This window comes from Pristiophorus japonicus, chromosome 1, assembly GCF_044704955.1.
Source record: "Pristiophorus japonicus isolate sPriJap1 chromosome 1, sPriJap1.hap1, whole genome shotgun sequence".
NCBI lineage: Eukaryota > Metazoa > Chordata > Chondrichthyes > Pristiophoridae > Pristiophorus > Pristiophorus japonicus.
Window position 1 is genome coordinate 532,098,266 of NC_091977.1, and position 18,592 is coordinate 532,116,857.

The following is an 18,592-nucleotide window of genomic DNA, read 5'->3' on the forward strand; positions in this document are numbered from 1 at the left end:
TTCCCCTCTACCGTGGTTAACATGGCCCTCGACCGTGTCCGTTCCATTTTCCGCACTTCTGCTCTCACCCCTTCCCCTCCCTCCCAGAACCACGACAGGGTTCCCCTTGTCCTCACCTTTCACCCCACCAGCCTCCACGTTCAACGGATCATCCTCCACCATTTCCACCACCTCCAGTGTGATCCCACCACCAATCACATCTTCCCCTTCCCTCTCAGCATTCCGAAGGGACTGCTCCCTCCCTGACACCCTAGTCCACTCCTCAATCACCCACAGCACCCCCTCCCCTTCCCATGACATCTTCCCGTGCAAGCGCATAAGATACAACACCTGCCCTTTTACTTCCTCCCTCCCCAATATCCAGGGCCCCAAACACTCCTTCCAGGTGAAACAACGATTTACTTATACTTCTTTCAATTTAATATACTGTATTCACTGCTCACAATGTGGTCTCCTCTACATTGGGGAGACCAAATGCAGATTGGGTAACCGCTTTGCAGAACACCTCCGTTCAGTCCGTAAGTGTGACCCCAAGCTTCTGGTCGCCTGTCACTTTATTTCTCCGTTTTACGCCCACTCTGACCTCTGACCTCTGACCTCTTAGACTGTTCCAACGAAGCTCCACTCCCGCTCTACCTTCGGCCTCCTACACTGTTCCAATGAAGCTCAATGCAAGCTCGAGGAACAGCACCTCATCTTTCATTTAGGCACTTTACAGCCTTCTGGACTCAACATCGTGTTCAACAATTTCAGACCATAACCTCTGCCATATTTTTTTCCCTTTCCTTTTTTTTTTGACGAATCCCACCGCCTTTTTTTTTCTCTTTCCTATGGCAGCTGGTGATGATTCCGCCATTCACACCCCATCTAGACTCATCTTTTATTTCCTAGACGCAACATGGATTCATGAAGGGGAAATCATGTGTAACTAATTTACTGAAATTCTTTGAGGATATAACGAGCATGGTGGATAGAGGTGTACCGATGGATGTGGTGTATTTAGATTTCCAAAAGGCTTTCGATAAGGTGCCACACAAAAGGTTACTGCAGAAGATAAAGGTACACGGAGTCAGAGGAAATGTATTAGCATGGATAGAGAATTGGCTGGCAGAAAGCAGAGAGTTGGGATAAATGGGTCCTTTTCGGGTTGGAAAATGATGGTTAGTGGTGTGCCGCAGGGATCGGTGCTGGGACCACAACTGTTTACAATATACATAGATGACCTGGAAGAGGGGACAGAGTGTAGTGTAACAAAATTTGCAGATGAGACAAAGATTAGTGGGAAAGCGGGTTGTGTAGAGGATATAGAAAGGCTGCAGAGAGATTTAGATAGGTTAAGCGAATGGGCTAAGGTTTGGCAGATGAAATACAATGTCAGAAAATGTGAGGTCATCCACCTTGGGGGGAAAAAAACAGTAAAAGGGAATATTATTTGAATGGGGAGAAATTACAACATGCTGTGGTGCAGAGGGACCTGGGGGTCCTTGTGCATGAATCCCAAAAAGTTAGTTTGCAGGTGCAGCAGGTAATCAGGAAGGCGAATGGAATGTTGGCCTTCATTGCGAGAGGGATGGAGTACAAAAGCAAGGAGGTCCTGCTGCAACTGTACAGGGTATTGGTGAGGCCACACCTGGAGTACTGCGTGCAGTTTTGGTCACCTTACTTAAGGAAGGATATACTAGCTTTGGAGGGGGTACAGAGACGATTCACTAGGCTGATTCCGGAGATGAGGGGGTTACCTTATGATGATAGATTGAGTAGACTGGATCTTTACTCGTTGGAGTTCAGAAGGATGAGGAGTGATCTTATAGAAACATTTAAAATAATGAAAGGGATAGGCAGGATAGACGCAAAGAGGTTGTTTCCACTGGTCGGGGAGACTAGAATTAGGGGACACAGCCTCAAAATACGGGGGAGCCAATTTAAAACCGAGTTGAGAAGGAATTTCTTCTCCCAGAGGGTTGTGAATCTGTGGAATTCTCTGCCCAAGAAAGCAGTTGAGGCTAGCTCATTGAATGTATTCAAATCACAGATAGATTTTTAACCAATAAGGGAATTAAGAGTTATGGGGAGCGGGCAGGTAAGTGGAGCTTGGTAAGTAAGGTCAGCCATGATCTTGTTGAATGGCGGAGCATGCTCGAGGGGCTAGATGGCCTTCTCCTGTTCCTAATTCTTATGTTCTTATGTTATGTTCTAACTTGTGCCATTACCATCTCATTTTTGCCCATCAGCCTTTTTGTCTCTTAAACTATTCCTGCCTTCCACCCTATCACGTACTTTCCCTTCTTGTTCTTTCCTCCCTCCCCCTTTCACTGCCCCTGCACTTCCTTAAGAATCTGTTGCATCTCAAACTTTTCCAATTCTGACGAAGGGTCACAGACCTTAAAGGTTAACTCTGCCTGACCTGCTGAGATTTCCAGCATTTTCTGTTTTATTTCAGATTCCAGCATCTGCACTACTTTGATTTTGTATGGCAAATCAATTGATTTAGCCCTTAGGAAATTAAGGCCAAGTCTTGGTTGGGCAGTACAATGGTGGCCTGCTACATTAGCAACCAATGTGACTCATTCCAAGTTCATTCACGGTGCATAATTTAAAATCTAGTTGTATTCCGGTTTACATTATGGCTAATTCGAGGTTTTTTTCTGACGAAAGGCCATTTACCTGAAACGTTAACTCTGTTTCTCTCTCCACAGATGCCGCCTGACCTGCTGAATATTTCCAGCATTTTCTGTTTTTATTTCAGGTTTTGATGACCCATTTTGGATCATTTGGAGATCACGTTTTTTGAGTCATGTCTTACGTGGCTATTTGGAAATTGTACCCAGTTATGCTTACTGATTTTGAATTAAACATTAATTTAGTTTATAAGTTAATGTCCTTGGTGTTTGAAGGGTCTTTTAATGTGATTTTAACCGACTTGAGTAGAATGTTTCAGCTAGCATTAATTTTGGCTTGCCGAATTTATGATCTGTTGGTTATTATCAAACAGACGTAGATAATGTGGCATATATCTAGTTCTGGAAGTTGGTAGGGGTCATCCAGAATTTTTAAGTTTGCTTCGCAGTTTCATTTGGTTCCAGAAATTATTGTTCCATCATTTGATTAGCTGTTACATTAGTTGGAACATCACTTGCATTGTGTAAATACTGGCAGAACCCTAAATATGGAGACTCACGCTGGAAGTTGTAGTGGTATGCTCTTTTATCCTCCCGACCTGCGCTGGTGTTCTCTTGCAGGTCGGGGTGGCCCACGATATTGCAAGGCCCGCGCTCCAGCTCTTGCAGGTGGTGTGGACTTTGATCATTTTAGGTGATTAACAGTTTCAGTTTTGCTTCCGGTGAAAACAAACTGACAAGGTTCCAAGTGTGCGACGGCTGGGTGACATCATCAAAACCCAGGTCGATGTTTGGAACGTGGGCAGGAACATCGGCGGGGCCCAGGTACAGCAGAGGAGCGGGAGAATTCATGGCAGAGGTGTGGCGAATGATTGAGGCAGAGGAGCGGAGAGAGATCGTGGCAAAAGTGCGACAAATGATCAGGGAGGAGGAGTGGTGAGAGATTATGTCTGAGATGTGGCAAGAGATCATGACGGAGGTGTGGTGAATGTTTGTGGCAGAGAAGCAGCGAGAGATCGTGGCGGAAGAGCGGTGAGAGATCGTGGCTGAGATGTGGCGCATGTTTGTGGCGGAGGAGCGGTGAGAGATCATGACGGAGGTGTGGTGCATGTTTGTGGCGGAGGAGTGGCAAGAGATCGTGACGGAGGTGCGGTGAGAGATCGTGGCTGAGATGTGGCGAATGTTTGTGGCGGAGGTTGGTGCGGGGCCTGTGCTGGCCCTGGCCCTCCGCTCCAAAGAGCGGAGGGCCCAGGGGCAGCACGGGCCAACCCACACTGCGATATGTGTGCACGCTAGGTCCGTGCAGCAGAGCAGGTCTCCAGTCATTTGGTTAATCCTTGCCACTGGATAAAGGCCCAGCTCTGTCAAGCCCGTGTGATGGCTGGTGTGCAACGGTCACCACGCGTTAAAAAAATCCACGCACAGGCATCTTCCACCCCCTCAATTGGAGTTCAGGACTGGAATATCGGGTCCATTGAAACATCTGTGAACTCATCCCTTTTGGTGTGGAAGCAAGTAATCCTCATTTGAGGGACCGCCGATGGTGATGAAATATGGAGGATGTAGCATGAAGAAGAAAGATACATTTATTATTTGGTCGTCTTCATTCCTTGACTGTTATACTTGCTCTATACACTAAGATGCCACCTATTCATCCCACAAGGATATAGTTTGGGGAGCGGTGTGGGCAGTTGGTGTGGGCTTCGATAGTTTTAGCTGGTTAGCAGGTTTCAGTTTTGCTTCCGGTGAAAACAAACTGATAAGGTGTTGCAACTCCTGTGGCTTTGAGCTTTATGTAGGGAGATGGGGAGGAGAAAATGTGTGGTGCCACCTATCAACAACATCATACAGACGTCTTCTTGTGCTTCTTGACATGTGTTTTCCCCAGAACTACACTCCTACCTTGTGTGTAGACTGCATATCATTGACGAATGAAGAAGACACAATGAGGTAGATAATTTGGCTGTGAATTTCTGTGGGGCTTCTCTTAATCGTCAACAGTAATTATAGCGGCTGATCTGCGGAAAATCTGGCAAAGGAAGGCAGGCTCCCATATCCTGGGAATTGACAGATGAAAGGCAAGTAGATCCCATGAGTGTAGGGTACCAATAGGGGAGACCCACCATAAGATTTGGCCTTTATTGCAAAGGGGATGGAATATAAAAGCAGGGAAGTCTTGCTACAGTTGTACAGGGTATTGGTGAGGCCACACCTGGAATACTGCATGCAGTTTTGGTTTCCATATTTACAAAAGGATATACTTGCTTTGGAGGCAGTTCAGCGAAGGTTCACTAGATTGATTTTGAAGATGAGGGGATTGACTTATGAGGAAAGGTTGAGTAGGTTGGGCCTCTACTTATTGGAATTCAGAAGAATGAGAGGTGATCTTATCAAAACGTATAAGATTATGAGGGGGCTTGACAAGGTGGATGCAGAGAGGATGTTTCCACTGATAGGGGAAACTAGAACTAGAGGGCATAATCTTAGAATAAGGGGCCACCCATTTAAAACAGAGATGAGGAGGCATTTCTTCTTTCAGAGGGTTGTAAATTTGTGGAATTCGCTGCCTCAGAAAGCTGTGGAAGCTGGGACATTGAATAAATTTAAGACAGAAATAGACAGTTTCTTAAACGTTATGGGGAGCGGGAAGGGAAGTGGACCTGAATCCATGATCGGATCAGCCATGATTATATTAAATAGCGGAGCAGGCTCGAGAGGCCATATGACCTCCTCCTGCTCCTAATTTCTATGTTTCCATGTTCTTATAAGCACCAGCCCACACCTCCTCCACTCACAGTTGCTCTGGTGCAACTTTCCACCATTACCAGCACCTGCTGTCTGAGAAAAAATGGTAGCGGAGGTTAAGCTCTAAAGTTGTTAGAAGTCAGATGTGATCACGTGACCAGAACATCACATGATCAAAGTCCCTGAATGCCTCCAACAAGAATTGGCAACTCTTGCTTCTGTTATTTGTCTACAAATTTTATTGTGCAATTACTGCTCATGACCTGGTGACCTATTGCAGACATCCATAGTTGGTTTCCTTCCATCGGATGTCTCATCCCTATCCCCAAGGTTTCTACCTTATCCATACTTGGACCTCTGTTCTCATTCAATTAAAAGACTACATTCCTCACAATTTGTCTTTTCTATTTCTGAATGAATTTGTATTACAACTTGTGGATATGATGTAGTTGGCATCACAGAGACATGGCTCCAGGGTGACCAAGGCTGGGAACTCAACATCCAGGGGTATTCAATATTTAGGAAGGATAGACAGAAAGGAAAAGGAGGCGGGGTGGCGTTGCTGGTTAAAGAGGAAATTAATGCAATAATAAGAAAGGACATTGGTATGGATGATGTGGAATCGGTATGGGTGGAGCTACAGAATACCAAAGGGCAGAAAACGCTGGTGGGAGTTGTGTACAGGCCACCAAACAGAAGTAGTGAGGCTGGGGACAGCATCAAACAAGAAATAAGGAATGTGTGCAATAAAGGTACAGCAGTTATCATGGGCGACTTTAATTTATATCTAGATTGGGCAAACCAAAGTGGTAGCAATGCAGCAGAGGAGGATTTCCTGGAGTGTATTAGGGATGGTTTCTTTGACTGATATGTCGAGGAACCAACTCGAGAGCTGGCCATCCTAGACTGGGTGATGTATAATGAGAAAGGACTAATTAGCAATCTTGCTGTGCGAGGCCCCTTGGGGAAGAGTGACCATAATATGGTAGAATTCTTTATTAAGATGGAGAGTGACACAGTTAAATCAGAATCTAGGGTCCTGAACTTAAGGCAAGCTAACTTCGACGGCATGAGGCGTGAATTGGCTAGAATAGACTGGCGAGTGATACTTAAAGGGTTGACGGTGGATAGGAAATGGCAAACATTTATAGATCACATGGATGAACTTCAACAATTGTACATCCCTTTCTGGAGTAAAAATAAAACAGGGAAGGTGGCTCAACCGTGGCTAACAAGGGAAATTAAGGATAGTGTTAGATCCAAGGAAGAGGCATATAAATTGGCCAGAAAAAGCAGCAAACCAGAGGACTGGGAGAAATTTAGAATTCAGCAGAGGAGGACAAAGGGTTTAATTAGGAGGGGGAAAATAACACAACATAGAAAATAGGTGCAGGAGTAGGTCATTCGGCCATTCGAGCCTGCACCACCATTCAATAAGATCATGGCTGATCCTTTTCACCTCAGTACCCCTTTCCCACTTTCTCTCCATACCCCTTGATCCCCTTAGCCGTAAGGGCCATATCTAACTCCCTTTTGAATATATCCAATGAACTGGCATCAACAACTCTCTGCGGCAGGGAATTCCATCGGTTAACAACTCTCTGAGTGAAGAAGTTTCTCCTCATCTCAGTCCTAAATGGCCTACCCCTTATCCTAAGACTATGTCCCCTGGTTCTGGACTTCGCCAACATTGGGAACATTCTTCCCGCATCGAACCTGTGCAGTCCCATCAGAATCTTATACGTTTCTATGAGATCCCCTCTCATCCTTCTAAATTCCAGTAAATAAAGGCCCAGTTGATCCAGTCTCTCCTCATATGACAGTCCAGCCATTCCTGGAATCAGTCTGGTGAACCTTCGCTGCACTCCCTCAATAGCAAGAATGTCCTTCCTCAGATTAGGAGACCAAAACTGAACACAATACTCCAGGTGAGGCCTCACTAAGGCCCTGTACAACTGCAATAAGACCTCCCTGCTCCTGTATTCAAATCCCCTAGCTATGAAGGCCAACATACCATTTGCCTTCTTCACCGCCTGCTATACCTGCATGCCCACTTTCAGTGACTGATGAACCATGACACCCAGGTCTCGTTGCACCTCCCCTTTTCCTAATCTGCCATTCAGATAATATTCTGCCGCCTTGTTTTTGCCCCCAAAGTGGATAACCTCACATTTATCCACATTATACTGCATCTGCCATGTATTTGCCCACTCGCCTAACCTGTCCAAGTCACCCACCAATCTCTTGTGTGGGACCTTGTCAAAAGCCTTTTGAAAGTCCAAATACACCACATCCACTGTTCTCCCTTGTCCACTCTACTAGTTACATCCTCAAAAAATTCCAGAAGATTTGTCAAGCATGATTTCCCTTTCATAAATCCATGCTGACTTGGACCGATCCTATCACTGCTTTCCAAATGTGCTGCTATTTCATCCTTAATGATTGATTCCAACAATTTCCCCACTACTGATGTTAGGCTACAATTACCCGTTTTCTCTCTCCCTCCTTTTTTAAAAAGTGGTGTTACATTTGCTACCCTCTGACCATCCCAGTGCCAAAATCAAAGCACATGGTATTGGAGGCAATGTACTGGTGTGGATAGAGAATTGGTTGGCAGACAGGAAACAGAGAGTCGGGATAAACGGGTCCTTTTCGGAATGGGAGGCAGTGACTAGTGGAGTGCCACAGGGCTCAGTGCTGGGAACCCAGCTCTTTACATTATACATTAATGATTTGGATGAAGGAATTGAGTGTAATATCTCCAAGTTTGCAGATGACACTAAACCGGTGAGTGGTGTGAGCTGTGAGGAGGATGCTAAGAAGCTGCAGGGTGATTTGGACGGGTTGGGTGAGTGGGCAAATACATGGCAGATGCAGTATAATGTGGATAAATGTGAGGTTATCCACTTTGGTGGCAGAAACACGAGGGCAGAGTATTATCTGAATGGTGGCAGATTAGGAAAAGTGGAGGTGCAACGAGACCTGGGTGTCATGGTTCATCAGTCACTGAAAGTGGGCATGCAGGTGCAGCAGGTGGTGAAGAAGGCAAATGGCATGTTGGCCTTCATAGCTAGGGGATTTGAATATAGGAGCAGGGAGGTCTTACTGCAATTGTATAGGGTCTTGTTGAGGCCTCACCTGGAATATTGTGTTCAGTTTTGGTCTCCTAATCTGAGGAAGGACGTTCTTGCTATTGAGGGAGTGCAGCGAAGGTTCACCAGACTGATTCCAGGGATGGCTGGACTGCCATATGAAGAGAGACTGGATCAACTGGGCCTTTATTCACTGGAGTTTAGAAGGATGAAAGGGGATCTCATAAAAACGTATAAGATTCTGACGGGACGGGACAGGTTAGATGCGGGAAGACTGTTCCCGATGTTGGGGAAGTCCAGAACCAGGGGACACAGTCTTAGAATAAGGAGTAGGCCATTTAGGACTGAGATGAGGAGGAACCTCTTCACTCAGAGAGTTGTTAACCTGTGGAATTCCCTGCCGCAGAGAGTTGTTGATGCCAGTTCATTGGATATATTCACGAGGGAGTTAGATATGGCCCTTACGGCTAAAGGGATCAAGGGGTATGGAGAGAAAGCGGGAAAGGTGTACTGAGGTGAATGATCAGCCATGATCATATTGAATGGTGGTGCAGGCTCGAAGAGCCGAATAGCCTACTCCTGCACCTATTTTCTATGTCTCTATGTCATGGAGCAGGCGGAGGATGGTGACAAACGTTTGGGGGCAGCCGAAACCGAGGAGGACGCTCCATAGTCCCTCACGGTTGACACTGTCAAAGGAATTTGTGAGTTCAAACGCGGCCATGTAGAAGGGTTGGTGCTGTTCCCTGCATTTCTCTTGCAGTTGTCGCGCCATGAAGATCATTTCCGTTGTACCCCGTAGCGGACGGAATCCGCACTGCGAAACCGGGAGGAGCTCCTCAGCCACAGGGAGAAGACGGTTGAGGATTCTAGCGATAACTTTCCCAGTGGCCGACAACAGGGCCGACAAATACCCAAGCAGCATCCATGATGCTTTCCTCCTACGTAAGAGCGTTATATCTATGATCTTTGCCAGAAGGGCAAAGCTGGTTGCTCGGCGACAAAGTGTACGGGCTCGCCACCTGGCTCATGACCTCCCGCATACGCAATCCCCGTACTGAGCCAGAGTGTCGGTACAACATGTCGCACATAACGACATGGAGATTCTAAAAAATAGACGGGCCTCTCGGAGTGCACTATTCTGGGAGGATATCCGAAACTTGGGCCCAAGATGAGGAGGTATTTCTTCAAAGGGCTATGGATGCTGCGTCATTGAGTATATTCAAGGCTGAGATAGATCGATTTTTGGATTCTAGGGGAATCAAGGAATATGGGGATCGGGTGGAGAAGTGTTGAGGTCAAAGATCAGCCATGATCCTATTGAATGGCGGAGCAGGCAGAGGGGCCATATGGCATACTTCTCCTAATTTTTGTGTTCTTATAATATTTGCATTTTCGTATCAGCTTTCACATCAAAATGCCTCAAAACTATCCATGCAATAAATTGAATTGATTGCTTAAGCAGGGAAATCCATTGCATCTACAGAATGCTCGGTTTAAGGAGCATTATAAAACACATGAGCGATTTTTGCAGAAGTCGCCAATAAAAGAAGGTATAAGGAAATGAATCCAGAAATCAAAGACTAGCTAATCTGTCAGTAGCTTTTTTTTTCTCCAGTCGAAGAAATTGGACTCTCTTAATATATCTGCTGCTTGTGCCATTCATTATTTCTCTGCTATATGCTAGTGATTATTTAGGAATGTGGTGGTTAGCTTCAATTCCAACTACAACACACGGAAATGGATACTATTTCAAGTTGGCCAAACTGATTATTGTAAAACTTACTAGATTTTGAAAAATCTGGCAAAGATTTTACGGTCGTTTACAGTAAAAAAAAATTAATGACAGCTTCTACATTCTGACTTTGTAAATGTTCAATCTCTGATAAGACCTGAATATTTGTTGGTGGATATAGTTACAGATAATGACAGTTGCAATACTTTGGATAAATTTGCGTATAGTTCTCAACAATTTACACCTGAACTTTTTGGTGAATTTGTGCCAACACAAAGTATTGTGCGTTTTTGCTCATTAAAGTGAAAGCAACATTACACAAATGTTCTGTTTATGTAACGTAATGTGAGTTAGCTTTTTAAATAAAAAAAAAATACATTTTTATTTTCAATGTTTTTTTTCTTAAGAAAAGAATAAAATTATCCAGGTTGAATTTCTGCAGGGATTCTCCAATTTCTCATTAAGGATGGTGGAAATTCCTGAGAAATGGTGTAAAGAGTCATGGAAATAATATATTAGCATCGATGGAGGATTGGCTAACTAACAGAAAACAGAGTCGGGATAAATGGGTCATTTTCAGCTTGAAAAACTGTACCTAAGGGGTGCCACAGGGATCAATACTGGGGCCTTAACTATTTACAATCTATATTAATGACTTGGAAGAAGGGACCGAGTGCATTGTAGCCAAATTTGCAGATGATACAACGATGGGTGGGAAAGCAAGTTGTGAGGAGGACACAAAGAATCTGCAAAGGGATATAGACAGGTTAAGTGAGTGGGCAAACATTTGGCAGATCAAGTGTAATGTGGGAAAATGTTATCCACTTTGGTAGGAAGAATAAAAAAGCAAATTAATATTTAAATGGAGAGATTACAAAATGCTGCGGTACAGAGGGACCTGGGGGATCCTTGTACATGAAACACAAAGTTAGCATGCAGGTACAGCAAGTAATTACGAAGGCAAATGGAATGTTGGCCATCATTGCAAGGGGGATGGAGTATAAAAGTAGGGCAGTCTTGCTACAACTGTACAGGGCGTTGGTGAGACCACACCTGGAGTGCTGCGTAAAGTTTTGGTCTCCTTATTTAAGGAGGGATATATTTGCATTGGATATACTGTCAGATCAGTCATGATCTTATTAAATGGCGGAGCAGGCTCGAGGGGTCAAATGGCCTACTCCTGCTCCTATTTCTTATGTTCTTATAAGACAGTTCAGAGAAGGTTCACGAGGTTGATTCCTGAGATGAAGGGGTTGTCTTATGAAGAAAGGTTGAGCAGGTTGGGCCTATACTCATTGGAGTTTAGAAGAATGAGAGGTGATCTTATTGAGATATAAAAGATTTTGAGGGGGCTTGACAGGGAAGATGCAGAGAGGATGTTTCTCCTCATGGGGGAATCTAGAACTAGGGAGCTTAGTTTCAGAATAAGGGGTCTCCCATTTAAAACAGAAATGAGGAGGAATTTCTTCTCTCACAGGGTCGTGAATCTTTGGAATTCTCGACCCCAAAGAACTGTGGAGGCTGGGTCATTGAATATATTTAAGGTGGAGATCGACAGATTTTTGAACTACAGGGGAATCAAGTGTTATGGGGAGTAGGCAGAAAAGTAGAGTTGAGGCCAGGATTGGATCAGTCATGATCTTACTGAATGGCGGAGCAGGCTCGAGGGGCCTAATGGTCTACTCCTGCTCCTATTTCTGATGTTCTTGTGTTCTGCTGATCTGCCATCAAAGAAGTTCCAGGCAACTGTGCCTACTTATTGCTAATGTTTTGTGCATTCCGTAGGATGAAGATGAGGTGGATTCTTACACCATGATGAAGACTAGTCGTACAAGCACCGGCACCATGAGGGCAACCAGTACCATGAGTGAAGGAGCCCAAACCATGATTGAACACAACAGTACTATGTTAGAGTCAGACCTGGGGACCATGGTGATTAACAGTGATGAAGATGAAGAAGATGGAACCATGAAGAGTAAGAACAATGCATTTTGTTTTAGTAAAAGAGTTGAAATATTGCAGACCGATGGGCAATTTCTTCAACAATTAATATTTATTTAGTGCCTTTACCAAATAATAATGTTCCAAAGCGCCTCACAAAGGAATAATGACAAAGTAAAAAGAAGCCAAGCCAAAGGAGGAGACAGTCGAACGGATGAGCCAAAAGTTTAGAAAAGATGTGTGTTTTAAGGAGGCTCTTAAAAGAAGAAAGGGAGATGAACAGATTCCAAAAGGGAATTCCAGATTGTAGACCTAGGTGGCTGGAGGCACAGTTACCAAGTTGTGGGCAGTGGGAGAGGGGGATGCACAAGGGATCAAAGGCAGGGGAATGGAGAGTTTAAGTGGATTGCAATTCTGGGTGACGTTACAGAGATAGGGGCAAGCGTGAAGGGATTTATAAACGTGAGCATAATAAATTAAAATTTGAGGCGTTGGGGGAACTGCGAGCAAGTGTAGATCAGGGAGAATAGAGGGTTGTTAATCTGTGGAAATCGCTGCCTCAGAGAGCTGTGGAAGCTGGGACATTGAATAAAATTAAGACAGAAATAGACAATTTCTTAAACGATAAGGGGATAAGGGGTTATGGGGAACGGGCGGGGAAACGGAGCTGAGTCCATGATCAGATCAGCCATGAGCTTATTAAATGGCGGAACAGACTCGAGGGGCCATATGGCCTACTGCTGCTCCTATTTCTTCTGTTCTTATGTAACAGAAGCGATGGACGAGCAGCACTTGGTGCGAGATAGGATGTGGGCAGCAGAATTTTTGATTAGCTTAACTTTACGGAGGGTGGAGGTTAGGAGAGCGGCTCGAGAGTATTGGAATAGTCAAGTCTGAAGATGAGCATTGTTGTGCATGTGGAAGTAGGCAGTCTTTGTAATGGAAAGGATATGGGGCCCGAACTTGGTCAATGCTAAGGCCCGCCCATTTCTCGGTGGTCCCCAGACGGAATGTACCTTTTTGCCGCTGGGGCCAGTCGGGAGTGAGTTTCGCCACGGTTGTGTCGGTGGCAGCGGGAGTCAGCGGGCGTGAGCGGGTGGCGGCGGCAGTCGGCGCTAGGTGCAGGCCTCTCGACTTGGCAAACATTGGAGACCGTGTACCACGCATGCGCAAGACTTGTTTTTTTTTGTAGTTTTCTCTGGGCGATGACTTCACTTTTGCCGCGATTGGGGCTGATGACACAGCTGCACAGGCTCCTAAAAGCGGTACAGTCACTTGCACCTGCCAGTTGGAGAGGGGTCAGTTTTGGAGAGAGAGAAACAAATTCATCATCAGCCATCCATCAAGAAAAGTAATAATGAGTGCAAAAAAAGCTTTCAAGAAGCCTGTTGAAGTCAAGCCCAGAGCTCCCTGGTTTAATGATGACGAGCTGGAGGAGCTTGTATGTGAGGTGGAGCGTCAGTATAAAGACCTCACCCGGGATGGTCATGGCAAGCCTCTACCACTCCAATACAGATGCATTTGGAGGGAGATTGGTGAGGCCGTGTCCTCAGTGGGCAACATTGTGCGGGATGGAAACCAGTGTCGGAAACGATGGAACGATGGTGTCAGCAAGAGTGAGTAAACATTTATTAGACCACTCGCGTGCAACTCCAAAAGGTTCTGTGCCAGTTGTGTCTGTGAGTGTGTGTGTGTCTCTGTGTGCCTGTGTGTGTGTGTGCGTGTGAGTGTGTGTCATGTCATGAAAGGTCATGCAATGTTAAGTCAAATGCCTTTTAACACACAGTGTGTGGGCCATTAATGGTGTCCTCATGTAGCAATAGAACTCCTTGAAGTAACAATGTGAAATGTTATGGCTCACATGTCAGCTTGACCAACCCCACCCCCTAGCTATACACTGAAATGTTGTCCTCTACTTACAGATGTTGATTCGGGCAGTACTGAGCAATGCATCTATCCATCCACCTCTGGCACATAAAGGCCGAGTGTGACACCAACATCTTCCACCCCAACGTTATCACTGGCCCAACCCACCAGCTCCTCCCTCCACTGCTCCCTCCTCCCCTCAAGCTCACCCATATCCACCGTACCCACCTCGCCACCCAGAGTCACGAAGACCAGGAAGGAGAGGAGGGAGACGTGCTAGTCTTCGAACTACTTGAGGTTGAGGAGGTGGAAGAGGAGGACTCCAGCCTCCTGACATGTGTGCCACCTGTCCGGCCAACATCGGTGTCGGGGTCCGACTTCTTAGGATTCGAGTCAGACGAGGCAGGAACAAGTGCTGGGAGGTGCAGAGGCCATGCCGGAAAATCCACCAAGCCGCAAGCACCCAGGATGATGCAATAATCCAACGAGGACGGAGGACGGCTTGCAGCAATTCAAGAAATGGTCCAGTTGTCGAGGATGAGTGTGGAACTAGGTCGAGATGTGCTGCAAACCATGGCTGGGATCGCTGCCAGCATCGCCACCTTTGCTAAGCAGCATACTGCCAGTATGGAGTGGCTCATTAGTGTGGTGGAGCACAACACCGACTCTGTTGAGGCGATGAGGCAAGTAATGGCTTCTGGCCATGTCATGCAACCCACCGAGCCCACACCATCGAGGCCAACAGATCCCGAGGAGCCGGATATACCAGTGCCTTCAATCATGCCCCCTACCTTCTCTCCAAGACGAATATGTCAGCAGCGCTCCAGCGTGATGGGGCAGAGGCGGTGAAGGGCAGGGGTGCGGCTCACTGTGGTGAAGGCAGATCCATGATGAGGACAATGAGCCTCTCATCGGGTGGAGGGGAAGAGAGGTGGTGGTGGTGGGTAGAGGGTTAAGTATTGGAGGTGGATATGTTCTTTACTCATTAAGTTGTAGCTGTTGTTTCACATGGGTCGTTGTCAATGTCACAATGTCTCAGAACAACTGTACATCTGTTGGATTCAATTGTTTGCTTGTTGTGTCACTTTGGCAAGCTGCACTATTCAATACAGTCACATTGTTCACCCACTCTTGGTCAGTGTCTCAGTTTTACATTATCTAGGGTGCGTTCTGAGAAAAGGACAAATCTCCTTCAGGTGTACTGCTGTATGAGGAATCTCTTGCCCTCCACATATGATGCGACATGGTCCTGTCATCAGGTGATTGCGACATGACAAGTAAGGGTCATTAATGCAGGAAGACTGCCATTCAATGCGAGACAGTTGCACTACTTGCACAGCACACATTAAGGCTTGCACTTCAGTCCACTTTTTCTTAGGTCCACCATCGCGGAGTCCCATCCCTGATATCACATGTTCCCCAGTGACCTTGCAGTCCATTATATATCTTTTTCCGTCTTCTATACTTGACGTCATGCGGTTCTCACTAGCACATGCTGCGACCTGCCAAAACATTATATGTTATCATTTTTGCCTGTTTACTCTGACAGAAGCTCATCCCATCTGTGCACTCACATTCTGCCAATAACTCTGTTCTGCCTGCAATGGTCTAAAAACTCTTGTAGGGCATCTCCATTGAGCCTTTACCATCTTTCGGAACTCATTGCCGCTTCCTCTGCCACACCTTCCCTTCAACGGAATACTTTTCATTTCCATGTCTGAACTCATTCTATGCAGGTTAAGTTCGATCACATAACTAATTCTGAGCATCTGATAATTGTGGAGCATATGGACGCTACCCGGGATGTGCAGCGCTGCACCACTCTGAGCGATTCTTCCTGCCGCCCGGTTCACAGCCAGCGCAGACCATCCTTTTGCCAGTGGTCCTTCTGGCGGGTGGGAGCACGATCTTAGAGGATCGTGCATGAGGAAAATCCCTGTTTTTGAGCCTCCGGCCTGGGCGGGCAGCAGAAAGTTGCGCCGCCGGTACGTCACTGAGGAATTTCCTGCTGGACGGGACCTGGGCGGCAGATGGGCGGTACATGAGAAATCTTTGGGAAAAATAAATTTTTTGGGTGGAACCTCGGCGGCTGTCGGCAGAACTCTGACCAAGTTCAGGCCGACGATGGCTTCAGTCTTCCCAACATTTACCTGGCGGAAATTGCAACTCGTCAAAGACGGATGTTAGAAAAACAGGCTGACAGCACAGAGTGGTGGGGTCGAGAGATGGTGGAGCGGTTGAGTTTGGTGTCATTGGTAAACATGTGAAATCTGACCCCATCTCTGCGGATTATGTCGCCAAGGGGCAACATGTAGATGATGCAGCGGAAGGGAACAAGGAGGATCCTTGGAAGACTCTGGAGATAACAGTGCAGGGACAGGAAGGAAAGCCATTGCTGAAGATTCTTTAGCTACACTTGGATAGGTAAGAGTGGAACCAAACAAGGGAATTCCCATTGAACTGGACAATGGAGGAGAGGTGAGAGGAGAAGGTCATGCACTTTGGCAGAATAAATCAAAGAGCAAGTTATTATTTAAATGGAGAAAGATTGCAAAGTGCTGCAGTACAGCGGGACCTGGGGGTATTTGTGCATGAAACACAAGAGGATAGCATGCAGGTACTGCAAATGATCAGGAAGGCCAATGGAATCTTGGCCGTTATTGCAAAGGGAATGAAGTATAAAAGCAGGGAAGTCTTGCTACAGCTATACAGAATATTGTGAGGCCACACCTGGAATACCGCGTGCAGTTTTAGTTCCCATATTTACGAAAGGATATACTTGCTTTGGAGGCAAGTTCAGTAGGTTGATTCCAGAGATGAGGGGTTGACTTATGAGGAAAGGTTGAGTAGGTTGGGCCTCTACTCATTGGAATTCAGAAGAATGAGAGGTGATCTTATCGAAACGTATAAGATTATGAGGGGGCTTGACAAGGTGGATGCAGAGAGGATGTTTCCACTGATGGGGAGACTAGAACTAGAGGGCATGATCTTAAAATAAGGGGCCACCCATTTAAAATAGAGATGAGGAGAAATTTCTTCTCTGAGGGTTATAAATCTGTGGAATTCGCTGCCTCAGAGCTGTGGAAGCCGGGACATTCAATAAATTTAAGACAGAAATAGACAGTTTCTTAAACGATAAGGGAATAAGGGGCTATGGGGAGCGGCAGGGAAATGGAGCTGAGTCCATGATCAGATCAGGCATGATCTTATTGAATGGCGGAGCAGGCTCGAGGGGCCGTATGGCTTACTCCTGTTCGTATTTCTTATGGCCTGTTCCTATTTCTTATGTTCTGATGACCATGTTAAAGGCTGCAGGGAGGATAATGAAGGTCACAGATATTGGGGCTGAATTTGCTGTCGGGGGCTCCCGCTGGGGGATGCCTCTGACCTGCAAAAAATCTACGAACTTAACCTGATGATCCCGGAGATTTGGACACTTGCGCTCCTGGCCTCCACGTGTAGGCCTGCATGGAGGCTCATGTATCCCAGGGGTACATGAGGTTTGTAAGCGTCCCTGGGATCACGTGGGCTTGCCCATCCAATCAAAGAAGGGAATCTACACACCAATTTTTTTTAAAAATCCATTATATATTTAAAATTAATTAAAATGGCATTTAATTAAATATTTAAAACAAAAATTGACATGTTTTTACGGGGCTAAAAATAAACTTGCCTTATTGCACAGGTTTTTAAAGTATAAATGATTGATAAAATATAATTTTTCTGTTGTTTTTAAAATTTTTTACCAGGCATAAGAATTTAACTGGGCAGAACTCTCTGCCCGTTGAGGCCCTTCTTCCACGGCTGCGTGCAAGTTGTGACAGATCGCAAGTTCTGGGTTTTAGCGCACGCGCTACGCATGCCTAAACACGGAACCTACGCGGCCCCTACAGGCACGTGCGCACCTCGAACACACCCGTAGGGCCCGCAAATTACGGCCCAATGTCATTTGTGGCTTTGGTCAGGGCCATTCTGGTGCCGTGGGTTGGTCAGAAATCTGATGGAAGAGATGTGACTGGTGAAGTAGAAGGACCGAGTTGGTGATGGCCTTGCCTGTAATCAAGACCACAGGAGTCGGCAGGCAATGGGAGATGACGAGGCCAAGGGAGTGGTGCGAGATATGCGTTTTAATCAGCTAATTCAATGGTTCAATAAGTTTAATCAATTGATTCTGAGTTCCAACATGTCTAGATGAACAAAGGATACTGTTACAGTTGAACTTTTGTCTTGTGTTTACATCAATAGTTTGCTTTCCATCAGCAGACTGAGTCTCATATAATCTGAAACCTGTGGCAGATGTTCAGTACATGGTACATATACGAGCTGTATATGGTATCTCATGTCTACCAGTTACCCCCTATTTCAGCGTGTAATACACTGGAAATCAAGTGGGATGCTTGAATTCCCCAAAGGCAAAAAAAAAAGTTTCAGCTGAAGCTACTTGATCAGATTTAGTTACAGGTTAATTAATACACAGAAGTGGAATGATACAGCAAGATACTTAGTAAAATTCTTAGAAACAATAAAACTGAAACTGATCTCCTCATCTCAGTCCTAAATGGCTTACCCCTTATCCTTAGACTATGTCCCCTGGT

The 18,592-nt window shown here is 45.7% G+C and overlaps 1 protein-coding gene across 1 annotated transcript in view; it reads left to right on the top strand.

The window, feature by feature from the left end:
• The window catches only part of stk3 (serine/threonine kinase 3 (STE20 homolog, yeast)), a 598,462-nt gene that overhangs the window by 402,657 nt on the left and 177,213 nt on the right, over positions 1-18,592 (top strand). Inside the window, exon 9 of the mRNA XM_070877027.1 lies at positions 11,976-12,165. Within this exon, the coding sequence (XP_070733128.1) occupies positions 11,976-12,165 (190 nt within the window). The remainder of the gene's footprint in view (positions 1-11,975; positions 12,166-18,592) is intronic.